General features: G+C 46.3%; 1 protein-coding gene across 1 annotated transcript; it reads right to left on the bottom strand.

The window, feature by feature from the left end:
• Positions 1-2526: 2526 nt before the first annotated feature.
• LOC119399568 (uncharacterized) lies at positions 2527-8890 on the bottom strand. Its single transcript, XM_037666373.2, has 2 exons — positions 8396-8890; positions 2527-4106 (listed from the first exon to the last, which is right to left on the bottom strand). Exons 1-2 carry the CDS (start codon positions 8690-8692, stop codon positions 2892-2894), a joined length of 1512 nt encoding a protein of 503 aa, XP_037522301.1. The 5' UTR covers positions 8693-8890; the 3' UTR covers positions 2527-2891.
• Positions 8891-15086: the final 6196 nt, after the last annotated feature.

The following is a 15086-nucleotide window of genomic DNA, read 5'->3' as shown; positions in this document are numbered from 1 at the left end:
TGCAAGTAATCAATCGAAGTAATTTCCGTGCTGTACAGTTACCTTTGTGCACTGTTACTGGAATAAAAACAAGCGTGTGCGTGTTAAACGTCTCCGTAGCGCTAAAGTGCTGTCAGCCACGTAGCTTTCCTCAGTAAATCTATCAAGTGTCCCACATTTCACAGAGAACTGAATAAGAAATGCGAATGAAAAGTTGAAATAGCACGCAGTGCACAGAGTGCTATTTCAACTCATCGTGCAGGAATACGGGCTTTCTGTTTGTTGAAGGGCATCCAAATGAAGGAGTAAATAGTTAATTGAGTCGCGCTATACAGTAGTGTGTAGTAGGTGGAACGCAAGCTAAACATGTACAAATAAAACAACAAGAAATCGTCACCCATTGCGAAAACGCTGACTGTCACCGAAGGCGAGCAACCCGTTCGTTTGAATGCGCTTCTCTCTCAAGTAATTGTAACGTTCGGCGCGCTTCGTGCATTAATTCAAGAATGAAGAGCGCACATAATTACCAGAAAGCTGCAGTCAACGCATTTTGTTTGCCGCAAATCGGGTCACATCGCTCACAACGAAGCGCTGTTGTGCACGTTTGTGTACGCGCCGACAACCGCCTATCCACACTAGCGCGGCGATGGTGCTGCCACCTGTAGCCCGATCTCGCGGCGAATACCTACACACGATAAATGTAGCAAGGGTCAGCTTAGTCACACCTGTGTGCTACGCATCAGTGTCGGACCAGTGGCACGCACTGATGTTACTCAGGCCAGATATTTATTCAACCGTCAAAGCATTGTTTGTTCTGGTAAATAACCATCAATATCTGTTGTTTTATGCATTTTCGCCTCACCCGTCGTGAGGTAGCGTGTTAGACGTAAAATGTTGCGTTTTCAGTTTTATAAGCACATGTCATTATTAGACGTGCTCTGTTGGGAGACTCCGGTTAATTTTCTCCAACCCGTGGTCTCCAAGGAGCCCTTAAGGAATTGTTCTCGGGCGTTCGTGTATTTCAACCACATTGCAATGTGGTCGTGGTGGCTGGGAATTGAGCTCTACGTGCGTTCGTACATTGCAGAACTGCACATTAGTTGATAAGTCGTTATGTCTCATGGGTGCTGTGAATATTGTTTTAAAGACGATAGTCTTTCTTGGGGAACTTAAACGCAGAAATTTGGGTCTGTCTTTCTGTCTTTCTGTTTGTCGGCACGTCACCCGATTCAGCCAACCGGCTAAAGTTGAACCACTTGCTTACCGCCCATCCATCTTGAACTGGTATGGCTGTTCATACTTGTGAACGTTGCTAATCAAAAAGTAAATATTACGCATATCTGAGGCGTAACATCATTAGGTAAATATTAGATGAAGTGTTCCTTTAATAGAAAATACACAGATACGCAATTTTAAAGACCTTGATGGTATGCGTTTAACGTTGAGACAGTAACGCGTTTATTAAAAGATTGCCACAGCTGAAGCGATCGGCGGTCCAAGCCGAGCAAGCGCGAGCGCCAACAACAACCGTTTTCGTCTTCTTTCGCAGGCGTTCTTGTCTGCGCCCTACCATGTTACAAATCACTCCCCCGCGGAAAAGGAGCCATCCTGGCGACCTAAGGAACAGGTACAATTGGTGGGTCATAATGCGGCTTCAGTCGATCGACGTGAACAGTCTCGCGGCCGCGACGACGGCGGTCCGTAGATGATTGAACAGGCTCAATCATATAATTAACTGGGGATGCTTGACGTAGGACGTGGTAGGGGCCTTCGTACTTAGCCAGTAGCTTTGTGGAAAGGCCAGGAGCGGAGGAGGGAACGCGAAGCCACACCAACGTTCAAAGCGAATACGACTGAGGAGGCAGGTTTTCGTCGTGACGGTCCTTCTGGCCCTACTCACCTTACAATGTTACAACCCTAGTTTCTTAAGGTGCGCTGAAAATGCGACTGCGCTGAAACTTGTCTTCCTCCGTGCCCTCTGCACAAGCTCATGTTGTGTTTCGGTTTCGGTTCAGTATTGCATTGTACGAATGACAGGGGGCGCCGCTCTGGCATTCCTGTTTTACCCAGGCGACGTGTAAGTAAGAGAGTGTAGAGAGTACTCGTTGAGTGCGGACGTTTCTTCTCCTTCGGCGCATCGCGCCAAACAGTGTGTTCGGGCTGGCCGGCGTCCCCACCTGTCGCGTTGGTCACCGCCGGTCTTCGCCTGCCGCTGCGCCGGGACTACCAGCCCGCAACACAGCACTCATGTTTCCCGACGTATTGCCAGATGGCGTCCATATCTCACGCAGCGCCTCTTCTATCGTCTTTAGGCGACATTTGCAGCGAAGCACGCAGATACGCGGCCAATTTTTACCTTGGACTATTTATGATACTTAATACACTAGTTCTGCCTCGAATCTCTTACAATATTTTGTATTGTGATTTGTGGTCTCATGCCCATTGCTATAGTTGTTCGTACATACCAACTATACAAATATCCGCATGATTTATATATTCTAACAACACACATGCAATTCATCCTTATCGAGTCGCTTTACTGTGCCCATTCGTATGCAATAGCATTTATGTATACTCTGCCATTTCTCGACGAAGAATGTACAATATACTACACCCGAGTGCTAACTTTATAAGAATACGCTTGCCTTTTTTGTTTATATGCCCGATCTAGTGCGCGTTTTACGCGTGCCAAATAATTTACCTTTCTGACGTGAAAATTTATTTCAGTATGCAAAACAGTCAACTCGACGTTCTCGTTTCGTTAAAGAACTTACATTCGCGCACATTGTAAGCTTCGAAGGAATAGAGATGTATTATTTATGCAGACGTGTCACAGATATCAAACAATTTCTGAAATGCTCTAAACAAGTGAATGAAACCTACGCATCGGCTCATTGAACTGCTAACGCAGTTTATGGTGCTGCGTCTGCGGTGGATTCCACGGGCGCGTTCCACTTGCGCATGAGCGTCACACAGAACGTCACTGTATCGTTACCCTCTACGAAACCTCGCCTGCACATAGCTTCGAACCTGTGGGACCCGTAGAATCCATACCCGCTAGCTGGGAACTTCAGACGAGCAGCTCTAGAATGTGTCCATGTTGGTTCCAGTGGATGGCTGCCACTAGAGGCTGAGAGAAGGGCACTTTCGCCTGGGTGCACCAACCTCACAGACTCCACCTTCCAAGGATTGAATGTTTTCCGGCGCTCTTCAACTTTCGCATAGACGTCCAGCGCAGAGTTTTCTTCCAAAATGACGATTTTCACATGACAGCCTTTGTTGCTATCCAAGGCAACTTTGGCTGTCCAGGTTTCCGGAACAGAGAGTTCTATACCACGTTTAAGTAGGTCATAGAGAGGCATGAAATCCGAAGCAGAGCCGGAACTCGCTGCCTTTCTTCTCCTGAAAAAAACGAGGAACGCTTTCTTTTCTCTGTCGGCACGCTCTCGATCTGGCATGTAATGTGTCAACTGCGTTGTTTGCCTCCTCAAGGCAAGACGCGGTACAGGCACAGAATACATGGCTCTAGGCAATAATTCTGCACGTATGCTTCCGCGTGCTTCTGACAGCGTGTCATCTTCTACAGAGCTAGAAGGTGTGGAAGCCACTGACGCTTCGGCGCTTTCGCTCTCGCTTGTTTGTAGTACGCCAAGTGGTACGTTTTCGTGTGGATTGGTTGACAAAGTGGCGCACTCAGCTTGGTTGCCTGAGCAACCAGCTGACTCCGACGTAGTCGAAGCCATTTGCCGCAGGATTTCTGTGACTTCACTCAGGCTCAAACTCATATCAGTGGATTTTGTATCAAGGTTTCTTACATACTCCACCAGTTCGTTCATCCTTGATTCCAAGCCGACCAGTGTGTCGTGAGCTGTGAGTGTGACATCTTCGCCCCATGTGCTGCGCGATGTAGAGCGATTTAACTCAGTACTCCGAGGAGCCGGCTCGGTCCATTCAAGAGGCGCCGTGCAGGACGACCGGTAATGACCTGGGAGATCCGCCAGTAGCATCGTCACCTTGCACCGAGGACACACAGCTGGATGGAATTTACAGTCCTCTTCAAAATGTTCTGGCAAGAGTGAGACAGGCCCTATAAAATCACACCCGTAACAAGAGTTCCAGCACGCTACCTGCAAGAGAATACAAGTCAATCAGTACGGAGAAATCACACTCGCACAGCTGGCACAATTCGCCGAGGCAATAATATACTCCATCCCAAATACGTCAACAATTGCATGCCGATATAAAAACGCCACGATATTTTAGCACGTAAAGTGTCGCACTCTTGAGCTCGGGGAGGCGGATGCGATCCTCAGCCTTAACTGCCAGATTTAGATGGGCACCAAGTGAAAGCTCGCACGTGTACCATAATTTTGGTGCTCGCTGAAGAACCCCAAACGAGAAAAAATAATCGTAGTCACCCAGGGCAGTGTTCCTAATATTTACATCTCTGTTTTTACTCATAAGAGCTCTCAAATGTATGAGTATATTTATATTCGTAAAGCAATAGAACTTTTACTTAATAATTCAGTTCATGCGGGGGCTTGCCTTAGTAATGGACTGAACGAGTCATGAACATATGATATCAATGCAGTCCGAGAAAAACAACAAAAAAACACTGGTACTCAAAAACTCGTGTAAGGTATGTGTTATAACAGTGTATTCAACGGTAATATAATTTGACGGCGAAGAAATAACGGTGCATATGAAAACACAGGGAAAAGCCGTACTTTCTCGCTGGCCATCTGATACGCGATGAATGACTGATAGTCTACAAACTTAATATTCCACGCACATTTGAAGTAGAATAATGACATTGCCTTCATTACAGCGAGAGAACACATCCATTTTAATGATGACACTGGCCTCTTCAAGGTGCAACAATGTGAACGGCATTGAGCTGTATTGGCTCTGGCTCAATGCCAGCATGAGTGCAACAGAGTCGGTATGGAACGCACAGGTCTTATGATACATAATGTTCTTGTTGCAAAGACGTCATGACACAAGAAAGACTCAGTAAAACGTGAGTCCTTATCGCCTCCAAAAAAACGTGATATGGCGATAACTTGCACAATGTCTGAGTTCAGCAAAAAGCGAACTGATGGGTTTGCTAAAGTCAGCATCGACTGAATGAAGGCATCGGTAAGTGTGGTTATTATTGCATAATAATAGTGCCTTTGAGAGGCAATTGTTATATACCTTGCCTTCGTAGCATAATGATGAACTACCCTTCGTTAGCTGAGAATGCCTGCCCAATTCGCTCTAACCCTTTCTTATTCTCCTAATTAGTTCAGTCTCATGGTTATGATAACTGTGGTAACTACCTGCCCTTATTTCACACATTCCTTTAGCACTTCCAGTGCCTCGCTACCTATCGCAAAGCGCTGTTCACTTCCGCGACCGCTAAGTATTACATTGTTTTCTGCATAATATTTTAAGACGTACCGCTCTGTCCCTCCGTACAGTGCAGTAACCATGCTTTGCAATGCGTCCCTTGAGTTACTCAGCCAGGAAATTTCATCGGGGAACCGCAGTTTACGAAGTTTACTCAGTTGCTCTCCTTTAACTCTTATCACTAGCTGTTTCTAATCATAACCATGAAATAATCGCTTTATTTATACGATGAGTTCCACGCAATGTGCTATATTTTACCCGAACATATCATTTATGACAGAAGACTTCCCATGTATTTGTTTTGTATTTTGTTTCGATACCTACATCTTGCGTAAAAGCGCGCCCTATGACCTATAAGATCACACGCACTAGCGCCATTCACACACTAAATAGCGAAAATAAATTTACGCGTTCTACGGGCCAAAACCGCGATATGAATGTGAAGCACGCCGTAGTGGGGGTATCCGCCTTAACTTCATACTCTCGGTGCCGGTATAAATGGGCCCGCTGAATTTTTTAGGTGCGAAGCATCTTAAAGCGGAGTTCAAAACGGTGGTGGTGGTGTGCGGCGTGACCGCCCTTACTGCGCATGCGCATACCCTCTCCACACACCTCCTATCCACTCCTCCTCACCCGTCATCCTCTCCACTTCCCCCTCTCCTTTTCCCCTATCCACTCACCCTCTCCCTTTTCCCTCTCCACGTCTCCTCTCCCCTTTTCCTCTCCCCTCCCCCTTTGAAACGCGGGCTAGACATGCCGAAATGGGGGCATGCTATACATGCCCCTCTCTCTCCTCTCTTACGCTGCCCCATCTCGCGCGCTTGTCGACCGCTTTCCCCGCTCGTCCTGTGAGAATTAACGGCCAGGCTAGAGGGAAGACAAGACGCGCGTAGCGTTCCTCTTCGCGTTCCACGACGCGAGGTTGGTAGCATGCCCAACGAAAGCCAACGGAACGCGATCGTGCAAGTGCTCCGGCTTCGCATCGCGTCATGGTCCCCTTTAGCAAGAAATGGTCTAATTTTAGGGTCGAAGCTCCTTATAGCGTCACCTGGTCGGTCGTCGCTCCATGCGGCGTGTCCCCGCCATCACGTCTCCCGTATCATTCAATGATGGCGCTGTCCCAGAGAGAAGCATGCTAACTGCAGTTGGGTGACGATATACTAGATGGCGCTGTCCCATAGAGATGTGTGCATTACATGGAGGAAGGAAAAATAAGGAGAGGCCCTGACGTCACATTCGTGAAGCCTCCACATCGCAAACGCCCGCATCGCCTCCTAGCGAAGGAGCCTCGAAACATTTCGCGATTTCCGCCGTGTCGTTTGCAAGCGCATCTGCGATTCGAGCCCCTTTTTTTTTCGCCGTGCAAGCGGCGCCGCGGCGCAGTCGATTCACTCATGTTGCTCCTCGTGTGGGTTCTTTAGGAAAGCTACGGAATGTCCAGCTTGTTGCGTTGCGTATACCTGGTGGAAATCGCGTGCGCTGCGGAAAGTACCGGGTGTCACTTTTCATGTGTACGTACACATCCGCTTCATTGCTGATCACTAATGCATGGTATTTGCATGCGAAGCTCTCGGATGTGCGCTCTGTTGCTTCTTACTCATTGTGTCAACTCAGAACACACGTGAACTTTTGTTTTTGGCGTCTGACGCGCCGTACATAACATGCGCCGAAGGCGTCGTACGTTTTTAGAGGCTGTATCGTTCAACGAAAGCGCAATAAACTTACGCTGTTGTTATCGGACTACGCGATATATGTATTGTGCGGTGTGCGCTCGCTGCGTGCTTGTTTTTGTGTGCGTACTGGAATTACAAACTTTACGTGCACGATCGCGTATACAATACAGCGGTGTGTTCTTTTCGACGTGAAGTTACGTCAACTATAGGTTGGCGTTGCGCCGAATAGCTACTACGCTCACTCCATATACACGAACAAAGAACCGCTAATCCGGCAACAGATCGGGAAATCGGGCTATGAAAAAGGGAAGGCCTAACACCCAGCAGAACGCGTAAGTCGCGGCTAGGTGAGTTCGAATACGATGATGCAGGGGCTGAACGCTTTTGATCACGGCACGTACTAGTATTTTGTACTGTTGCACAAAAACGCCCCACGAAGAATTTCGTGGGGCGTTTTTCGGGCCTGCCACGCACGAACAGCCACGCACGAACAATTTCGGGCCTGCCACGCACGAACAGCCTGGTAAACGTCTGCTTGCAACATGTTACTGCGTGCGAACCGCCAACACGCGCTACGTTTACGCCGGGACTACAAATCTGTCAGGGGCGTCTGCTGTTTTGTTTGCCCCATAAATCTGACGTCACTTCCGCCACACTTTTCGCAATGCATTGAAATACGATAGGGCCTCTTCTTAGTATTCCTTCCTCCATGGTGCATTATATGTGCAAAAAAACGTAGCGGCACCCTTCACGCTAGATGGCGTGCAGTAATCAAAGCGGCGGATCGCTTTGATTACTGCTGGGCGAAACCACTGAACATTTCATGGTGTCACAATGACTGCTTCAGGAGATTCGCCCAAGCTCTTCATCATTCACTCGTGGATAAGCTGTAATTTTTTAATATACGACAGAGGTAGGGCTTACGTAAAACTACGTGTGAGTAGGAAAACACGGAGTCTAGTAGTCCTGGCTTCATATTTTAGTAGAAAGCTATACAATGAGTTCGAAGGAGGTATAGAAACCTCACCGAACTGATCCCGCTTGGCCTTACATATAAGTTTGTTTGCCGGTTAATACAACGGGCCTCATAATGTGAAATTACATACATATATAACACGCACATGTGACCTAATATTGATTCAGAGGCTGGGTCCGAGCTAGTTGGTACACTGATATTATGAAACCGTTAAGCGCACAAAGACGGGAACAAGAAGACGACACACAAAGCGCTACTTCCAACTGATGTTCGACATCACTTGGAAGTAGCACTTTGTGTGTCGCCTTCTTGTTCCCGTCTTTGTCGCTGAACGGTTTCATAATATTGTTATTAATGCTGGCTATGGAAAGCCCACCTTTATGAATGCAGCATCTTTCGTGGAACATTTCTTCCGGACAACATTTTCGTCAAGAACAAACGGTCGGCCATCGAGCACGCAAAGATGCTCGCCGTCTTCAGATTCCTTGCTCGCTCGGAGGCAGTTGTCGCAGAAGGCGTGCGAGCAGGGAAGTGTAATCGTTGTCGGCTCCACACCACCGCACAAACTACAATCCTGCAGAGCCGAGGGGAGGTGATCGGCCAGCTGCGTGGGTCTCCAGTCAACACCGCGCTGGATTCCACGGAGTATTACAACGCGCGGTAGCTCAGGCATCTCAAGAAAGGAAACGTTGTCATATGCTTTGGATACAGCGCGTATGCTGATGTTAAGTGGCAATGATCTTGCAGAAATGCATAAGTATTAAAGAAACAAGCCTAATAAAAACTGTGCGCTCCTCTAGAACTAGAAATGTGCGTAAGCCTACACAAATACATCCAAACATGGAAGCTACACTTGGCAGAAAATCGTCACGTCGACAGAGTTCCGCAATGTCGCCCCGAAAGATAACAATGAGAGTATCTGGTGTTTATGAAAGCGCAGACCGCGGCGATAAAACGTGCCGAGCACGACTGCTCTTCACGCTATCTGTAGGGGCGACGCGAGGTGAAGGCCACCAGATAAGCCGTGCCAAACGGACGGGTACGAGTTCTGCCGGGGGTGTGCGCAAGACTTGACGAAGACATTGTGCAGTGAGTCATAGCTGTTTACCGCGTTACGCCATTTCGATTGCTTGGTCGTGTTGTCACATCTGAGTGCGTAAATGCTTTCAGTTGAACGAATTTCAGTTGAACATTGAACGAATATTAATAATTAGCCACACTACTGAAAAAAATATTTTCGTTATTGCATACATCTCCTGTTCCCGGTGCTCTCGCTTCTACGTATTTTATACGTATTACGTACATCATGTTTCTACGTAAAACTGGCTGATACCAATGCGAGAATCGAGCCGGTGTCGGTAAAAGAAGAGCGTCACGTCGTTCGAGGCGCACGAGACAGGCAGATACAGCGAGGGCCAAGAAGGAACGACGTTCTTTACAAGGACGGGAGCCCAAGATCTGTGCACTGAAACACCGCTGAGTTCAGCAATTCATAGGACCCTGAACTCCCATACGACGGCTACAGCACTTTTAATCGGCCCGATTTTCGGTAGTGTTTGCGTCATAGTAAATATGGCTCTAGTTATCAATATGAGAAAAAATATTTAGTGTAATAAATATGGCTCTCATTTATATGAGATTTCCCGAATAAAAGAATTCTGTCTATGACTGCAGTGAAAACGTACGATGTATTGTAGCGTCTCTGAATCCTGCGGCAACAAATAAAACACGCAAGATAGTGTGCAACGATGCCAGTATCTGTTAGAAAGGACGCTATGCGAGGTTTATAAAGAGGGAGAGAGAGAAAATCTGCTAGGTTTGTTCAGTTCCCGACCTTACACGTGGGCAGGGAAACTGAGGGGTAAATATAGCATGGGTGCTCACAATACACAATACAGGAAAGAGAAAATAGACAACCACTCGTTTGTAGCGCGAAGCCACAATGAAATCCATGCACATTTCTCAGAAGAAGGCTTCTTAGTTGCCGAAAAAAAATGTCCTGGTCCGGGGTTCCGGACCACGGACCAGGACAGTTTATTAAGCAACTATGAAGCCTTGCCCCGGACCAGGAAGTTTCTTTTTCGGTAACTAAGATGCCTTCTTTCTGAGAAATTCATATGGATTTACTTGTGCCTTCTCACTACAAACAGGTGGTTGTCTCTTTTTCCTTTCTTAACCATTCCGTCACCTTGCGAGATTCCGCAGAACTGATTTGCAATTCACAATACTAATTCATAATCACCGTCATCATCGTCATCGGCCTGACTAAGGCCACTGCAGGGCAAAGGACACTCCCATGTTTCGCTAATCAACGCGGCTTATTCCCGCAATTGTCTCATCTGCTCACCTACAGACATACAGACACACATACATAACTCCATGTACTATGCAGCTGCACTATGCAGACACCCGGGCAGAGTATCTATAGATGGTCACTTAAGTCACCTTCATTCAAGATCTGGAAGGTGGCTCCCATGGTTATCTGCGCTTATGAGCTGCGAGGCTACATATCAAGATCGTTGCTTCAGTAAAATGCCGAGAATCAAGTCTGCTCAAGGCAAACCTGAGAGCTTCACGATGGTGGTCAAATTCAGAACAATTTGCAGTTCAGAACAGTTAGCAGTTAAGGGCACATGAGTGAGACCGCGATTCTAATGCGATGGCTGAATTGCTTGGTGAATGCTACGCTGGCGCATAGCCAACCTACCATTGTTGCGTCACGTCAAGAAATGTTTGAAGAAATAAAACAGGCACTCGCCTTGTTCAAGGAAAAACAAACATATATTGACGTTTCGGGACCGCTACGGGTCCCTTGTTCACAATGAAGAGCATGCAAGAGGGCGAAACTATTTATGGAATGGGTGGCGCAGAGTGCGCATGTATATCTCGGGGAGATTACCCCGTGTCCGGTTAATCGCGTTTTTCGGTCGTTTGAATGTGCAGTGATTCTGAAAGTAGCCGTGTCGATAGGCGCTTCTCTGTCTCAAATATGCTCGCAGAATCCCAGTCGATGATGTGGTTACTGTTTAAATGATGATCCGCCAAGGCGTTCGAGCTTGCATTGCCTTTCTTGACATCGTTCTGGTGCTGTTGGACTCTTCGATTGAAATTTCCAGTTTCACCTATGTAGGATGCGTCACAATCTCTGCGTGGTATCTTGTAGATAACCCCTTGTAGATAACGGCGAGCCTAGCCTGACGAGTTTTCGTCGAACGTTGGACTATCAAGAAATGTTTCTACGAGCTTCCAGCTCGTGATAATGGACCGAGGTTGTATAAGCTACAGGCTTAAGACTTTCGTGACAGCGCCTATTCCCATCGACAGTATGCTATCGACGACTTGAAATTCAAAGTTCAGAAGCGCTGGCTATCTCAGGGCTTCTAAACAGCTAACGCCATTTAAATGGTAAACGAGGCCACTTTTCATCAGTTTTTTTTAGTTTATTTTTCCGGCCACGGGGGATTTTTAAAGCTCCTTTGCAGTCGGGGAGGTGAGCGCTCTTACTTTATTTATGGCGTCGTGGTAGCTCGCAGGGTGCTCCACGAAAACGACTAATTCCTACGAATCCCAATTAATCTGAGCGCGAATCTGGTGCATGGTCGCAGCACAGAGATGGAAGACGACTTCGATTCGTCAGATTTCAGTGCGGACGGCGATAGTGCGTGAAAGTGCCCCAGCACTTCAGCAGGTATCCGCCGGGAAGTCTTCGCTCTCTCTTGAGGCCGTTTTATCGCCGCCGCGCGTTGATGTAAATGTATCCGGTGCGTACTAAAGACCACAGCTCTTATCTGCAAGGCTGTCAACTTCGTTTGCATTTGGCGCCGGCTGCAGAAAGAGCGGAATTCCGTCCGCGAAGATCGGCGCGGAGTTGATCCTTCACCTAGCGCTCTGGAGTGCCACGGGGATGCTTCTTCGTCTTCTTTTTCATCGCAGAAGTCGTCAGAAGATATGCGGACACACAAGTAAGTATGCGTGGATGCGTATTTTCGAAAAGCCAACTACCAGTGAAAGGAACAGACCCTCGAGGGAGGTCGCTGAGGAGGAGATGCGCATGTTCATCGGACTTCTGGTGAACACGAGAATCGTCCCAGTCCCGCGCCTACATGCTATTGGAGTCGACGACACGTATTTACAGGCCTTTTTCAACCGTTAATGATGCCACGGAAGGGGTTCGAGCCGTTGCTTGCCTCCTTGGGTGTCTCTGATCGTGAGAAGGGGACCGTCACATTCCACGTGAAATTTCACCAGATGCCTTCCTACGGCAGCACCTGAACGATTCATCCGCGCTATTTTTTCAACTCGTCGCAAGGCTTTTTTTGATGAAAAAAAGGTGAAATCTGAAGGTCAGTCTGGTATTCGTCAGTACATCACGGAAACGTTGGTGAAATCGGGATAAAAAATATGGGTTTTGGCAGATTCACAAACGGGTATACTGTTTACCTCAGTATACCCAGCACCAACCAGAAAAATATTGCGAATACCAGAGCTGCAAACGGTGCTACGAAGAAGGAAATTCGGGCAGAAAAACTGTTTTCTACCAAACATGTGCAGCCAACCTTTGTTTCACTGCATCGAGAAACTGCAGTTGCACGATGGCATGACAAGCACCTGTGCCTATATTTTTATATGTATGTAAATAACTTTTGTACTTCCAGATGTTATATTTGCAGTGTTATTCTACAAGGGCTTTGTATCCAAAGCTCATGTTTCGATTTTTTATTTTTACCCTGTGCAGAGTAGCATTGGTGTTTTTATGAATTCTTTTGTTACAATTGTCCTGGTTGTGATAATTTCTTGAAATTTTCGAAATAATTATTCTGTTTGAAATTATTACTGTTAAAAAAGACCAATTCTTCCTCTATCATTTGGTACTTTACATTTTAGCATCATGTTAATTTCTGCGGCAGGCAAAATATATTTCCTGGACTGCCCAAAAAAGTCGACTTTTCAGTTGTCATGAAGGTGTTAAATTAAGCGGAGAATTCCTGGGAGTTAGCGTGGCACTATGCGCGTTGTTCTGTCGCTGTTCCATGTTAACGGTGTGCCCTATGCGAGTCACTAAATGTCGGTGCGCGCAATTTTCTCTGCCCATCATTATCATGTCCATTCACGAAAACATATGCATGAGCTATGTTCGATGACTGTAGCTTCTCGTCATCATTAGAATGCAGGCCTCATGTGAGCTGGTGAACTTGTTTTCTCGAACAACGAGCAATTGGACGAAAACCTGCCGCACATTCTGCAGAATTACCGCACTATAAGCAGACAACGTAAAACGTGCGTAGTACAGTAATTATTCTTTCTGGTCTCCGAGATTCATGTCCCGGCGTCACCGAGCACAGACTTCTCTGTTGTACAGCAGTTTGCAGTGATCGCGAAAAAAGTGTTGCTGACAAATATCTCAGTAACTTAGCCGAGTGATGATGTTGAAAAGCTGTTTATCTGAGCATGCATTACACGTCGTGAGGCAAATGGTTAGCGCTTAGCGGTTCAGCACAAGAGACATTGCACATATAATCCGCTTTGACTTGTCTCAAGCGTACATTGTCTCCCTCGCACGGGTTCAATGTCGAGGGGAACCACCGAAAAAATCATTTTCTTTCGAGCTCTGCAAATGTCGACCTTGCTTGGGCTTGACGATATGCTCTGAGAACGACAAGATGTCGACGTCGTATTTCCTCGATCACCACAGGGGTCGTAGTCAAGCTACGGGAACGGAGGGGATGGACATACGACAAATCACTTCCAATTACTTAGCTACTCCGACAGTAAAAATGTCCAATAATCGTTTCGTCAGAACAAGAAGTGATGAGCCAGCGACTGCATTGGGACAACGCTACGATGCTAGAAAAGCTAAGAAACTCGCTGGAGAGGCAGCGCTAGATACTCTGTCATCCAAATAAAAAGAGAGCACACGTAATGGGCTAACAGGGCGCCACTCCCTGAATGTACACGTGCTGCTTACGTCATATTCGGTAAACTTAAAGAACCTTATATCGCACATCCTTGAATACCTTGCGAAAATGGCTCTCATGGCGGAGGGGGGGGGGACAACGCATCAACTTCAACTTCTTCAACTTCAACTTTTTATTCTTCTAGTTACAGACTAGAAATGTCCTCCGGGGTTAAAAGCTGCCGTGAGCAGCTTGCCTGGACCCAGGAGGCGTTGTACATGACAGCGCGATAACAGTAAACGTTTCGGTACAAAACTAAAACGAAAATTTTACACTCAGGTACATGCTTTACGACAGGATGTTTAACATTCAACAAGAGACATTTTTGTGCAAATAGAGAGGCAATAAAACAAAACATGGTCATTTCATATGCATCATTATACAATAATATATATGCTTACATGTTAACAAAGTACATCTTCAATTGCTTGCGAGATAGATTAGTAGCGTTCACATGATTATTTAGAATTCTCGGCAGATTGTGTTTAATGGATTGCAACTTATATTCGGTGCGAAAGAGTGGTACATACCAAGGTTCAGGGTTTCTGAGGTGCACAGGTATCTCATGGTGTTGCAAGCTCGCTATGGATGTAAGAAAATCGCTATATTCTTTTTTTGCAAAATAAAATACTTGTAAAACACGGTATTCGTAGTATCGATCTACGCATATGATTTGGTATTTTTGTGACAATGTTTTTGTTGTTGATCGGGGTTCGATATTAGCAATGTGCCGGAGAAGCGCCTTCTGTAATGTAATAATTTTATATATGTTAGTTCGCGTTGTGGTCGCCCATACTAAACTGCAATAATTAAACTGCTAGGTGAATAATGCGTGATAAATTTGTAGCTTGGCTTTTATCGGCATGAAAGCTCTACAGCGAGATAATACACCGGCAACAGCAGAAAACATTGTTCCAAAGGTTATTAAAATGAGCATTCCAACTCAAATGACATGAAAATATAACCCCAAGGATTTTATGTTCATTAACTAGTTCTATATTTTGACCTGAACAAGTGATTGTGTACTCGAGCTTAAAAGGTTTATTTCTGGCTCTAAATAGAATGGCTTTGGTTTTGGTGGGGTTATTTCTAATCACATTTAAAAGTGACCAA

The sequence above is a fragment of the Rhipicephalus sanguineus genome, chromosome 7 (assembly GCF_013339695.2).
Source record: "Rhipicephalus sanguineus isolate Rsan-2018 chromosome 7, BIME_Rsan_1.4, whole genome shotgun sequence".
NCBI classification, from domain to species: Eukaryota; Metazoa; Arthropoda; class Arachnida; order Ixodida; family Ixodidae; genus Rhipicephalus; species Rhipicephalus sanguineus.
This window is presented reverse-complemented; position numbering and strand designations above follow the sequence as displayed.

What these genes read in the sequence shown, in the direction of transcription:
- LOC119399568 (XM_037666373.2), bottom strand. Translation starts at nt 8,692, where the DNA reads ATGCCTGAGCTACCGCGCGTTGTAATACTCCGTGGAATCCAGCGCGGT. An exon ending in AAGATGCTGCATTCATAAAG is followed by an intron (nt 4,107 to 8,395) that starts GTGGGCTTTCCA and finishes ATTCTCTTGCAG; the next exon opens with GTAGCGTGCTGGAACTCTTG.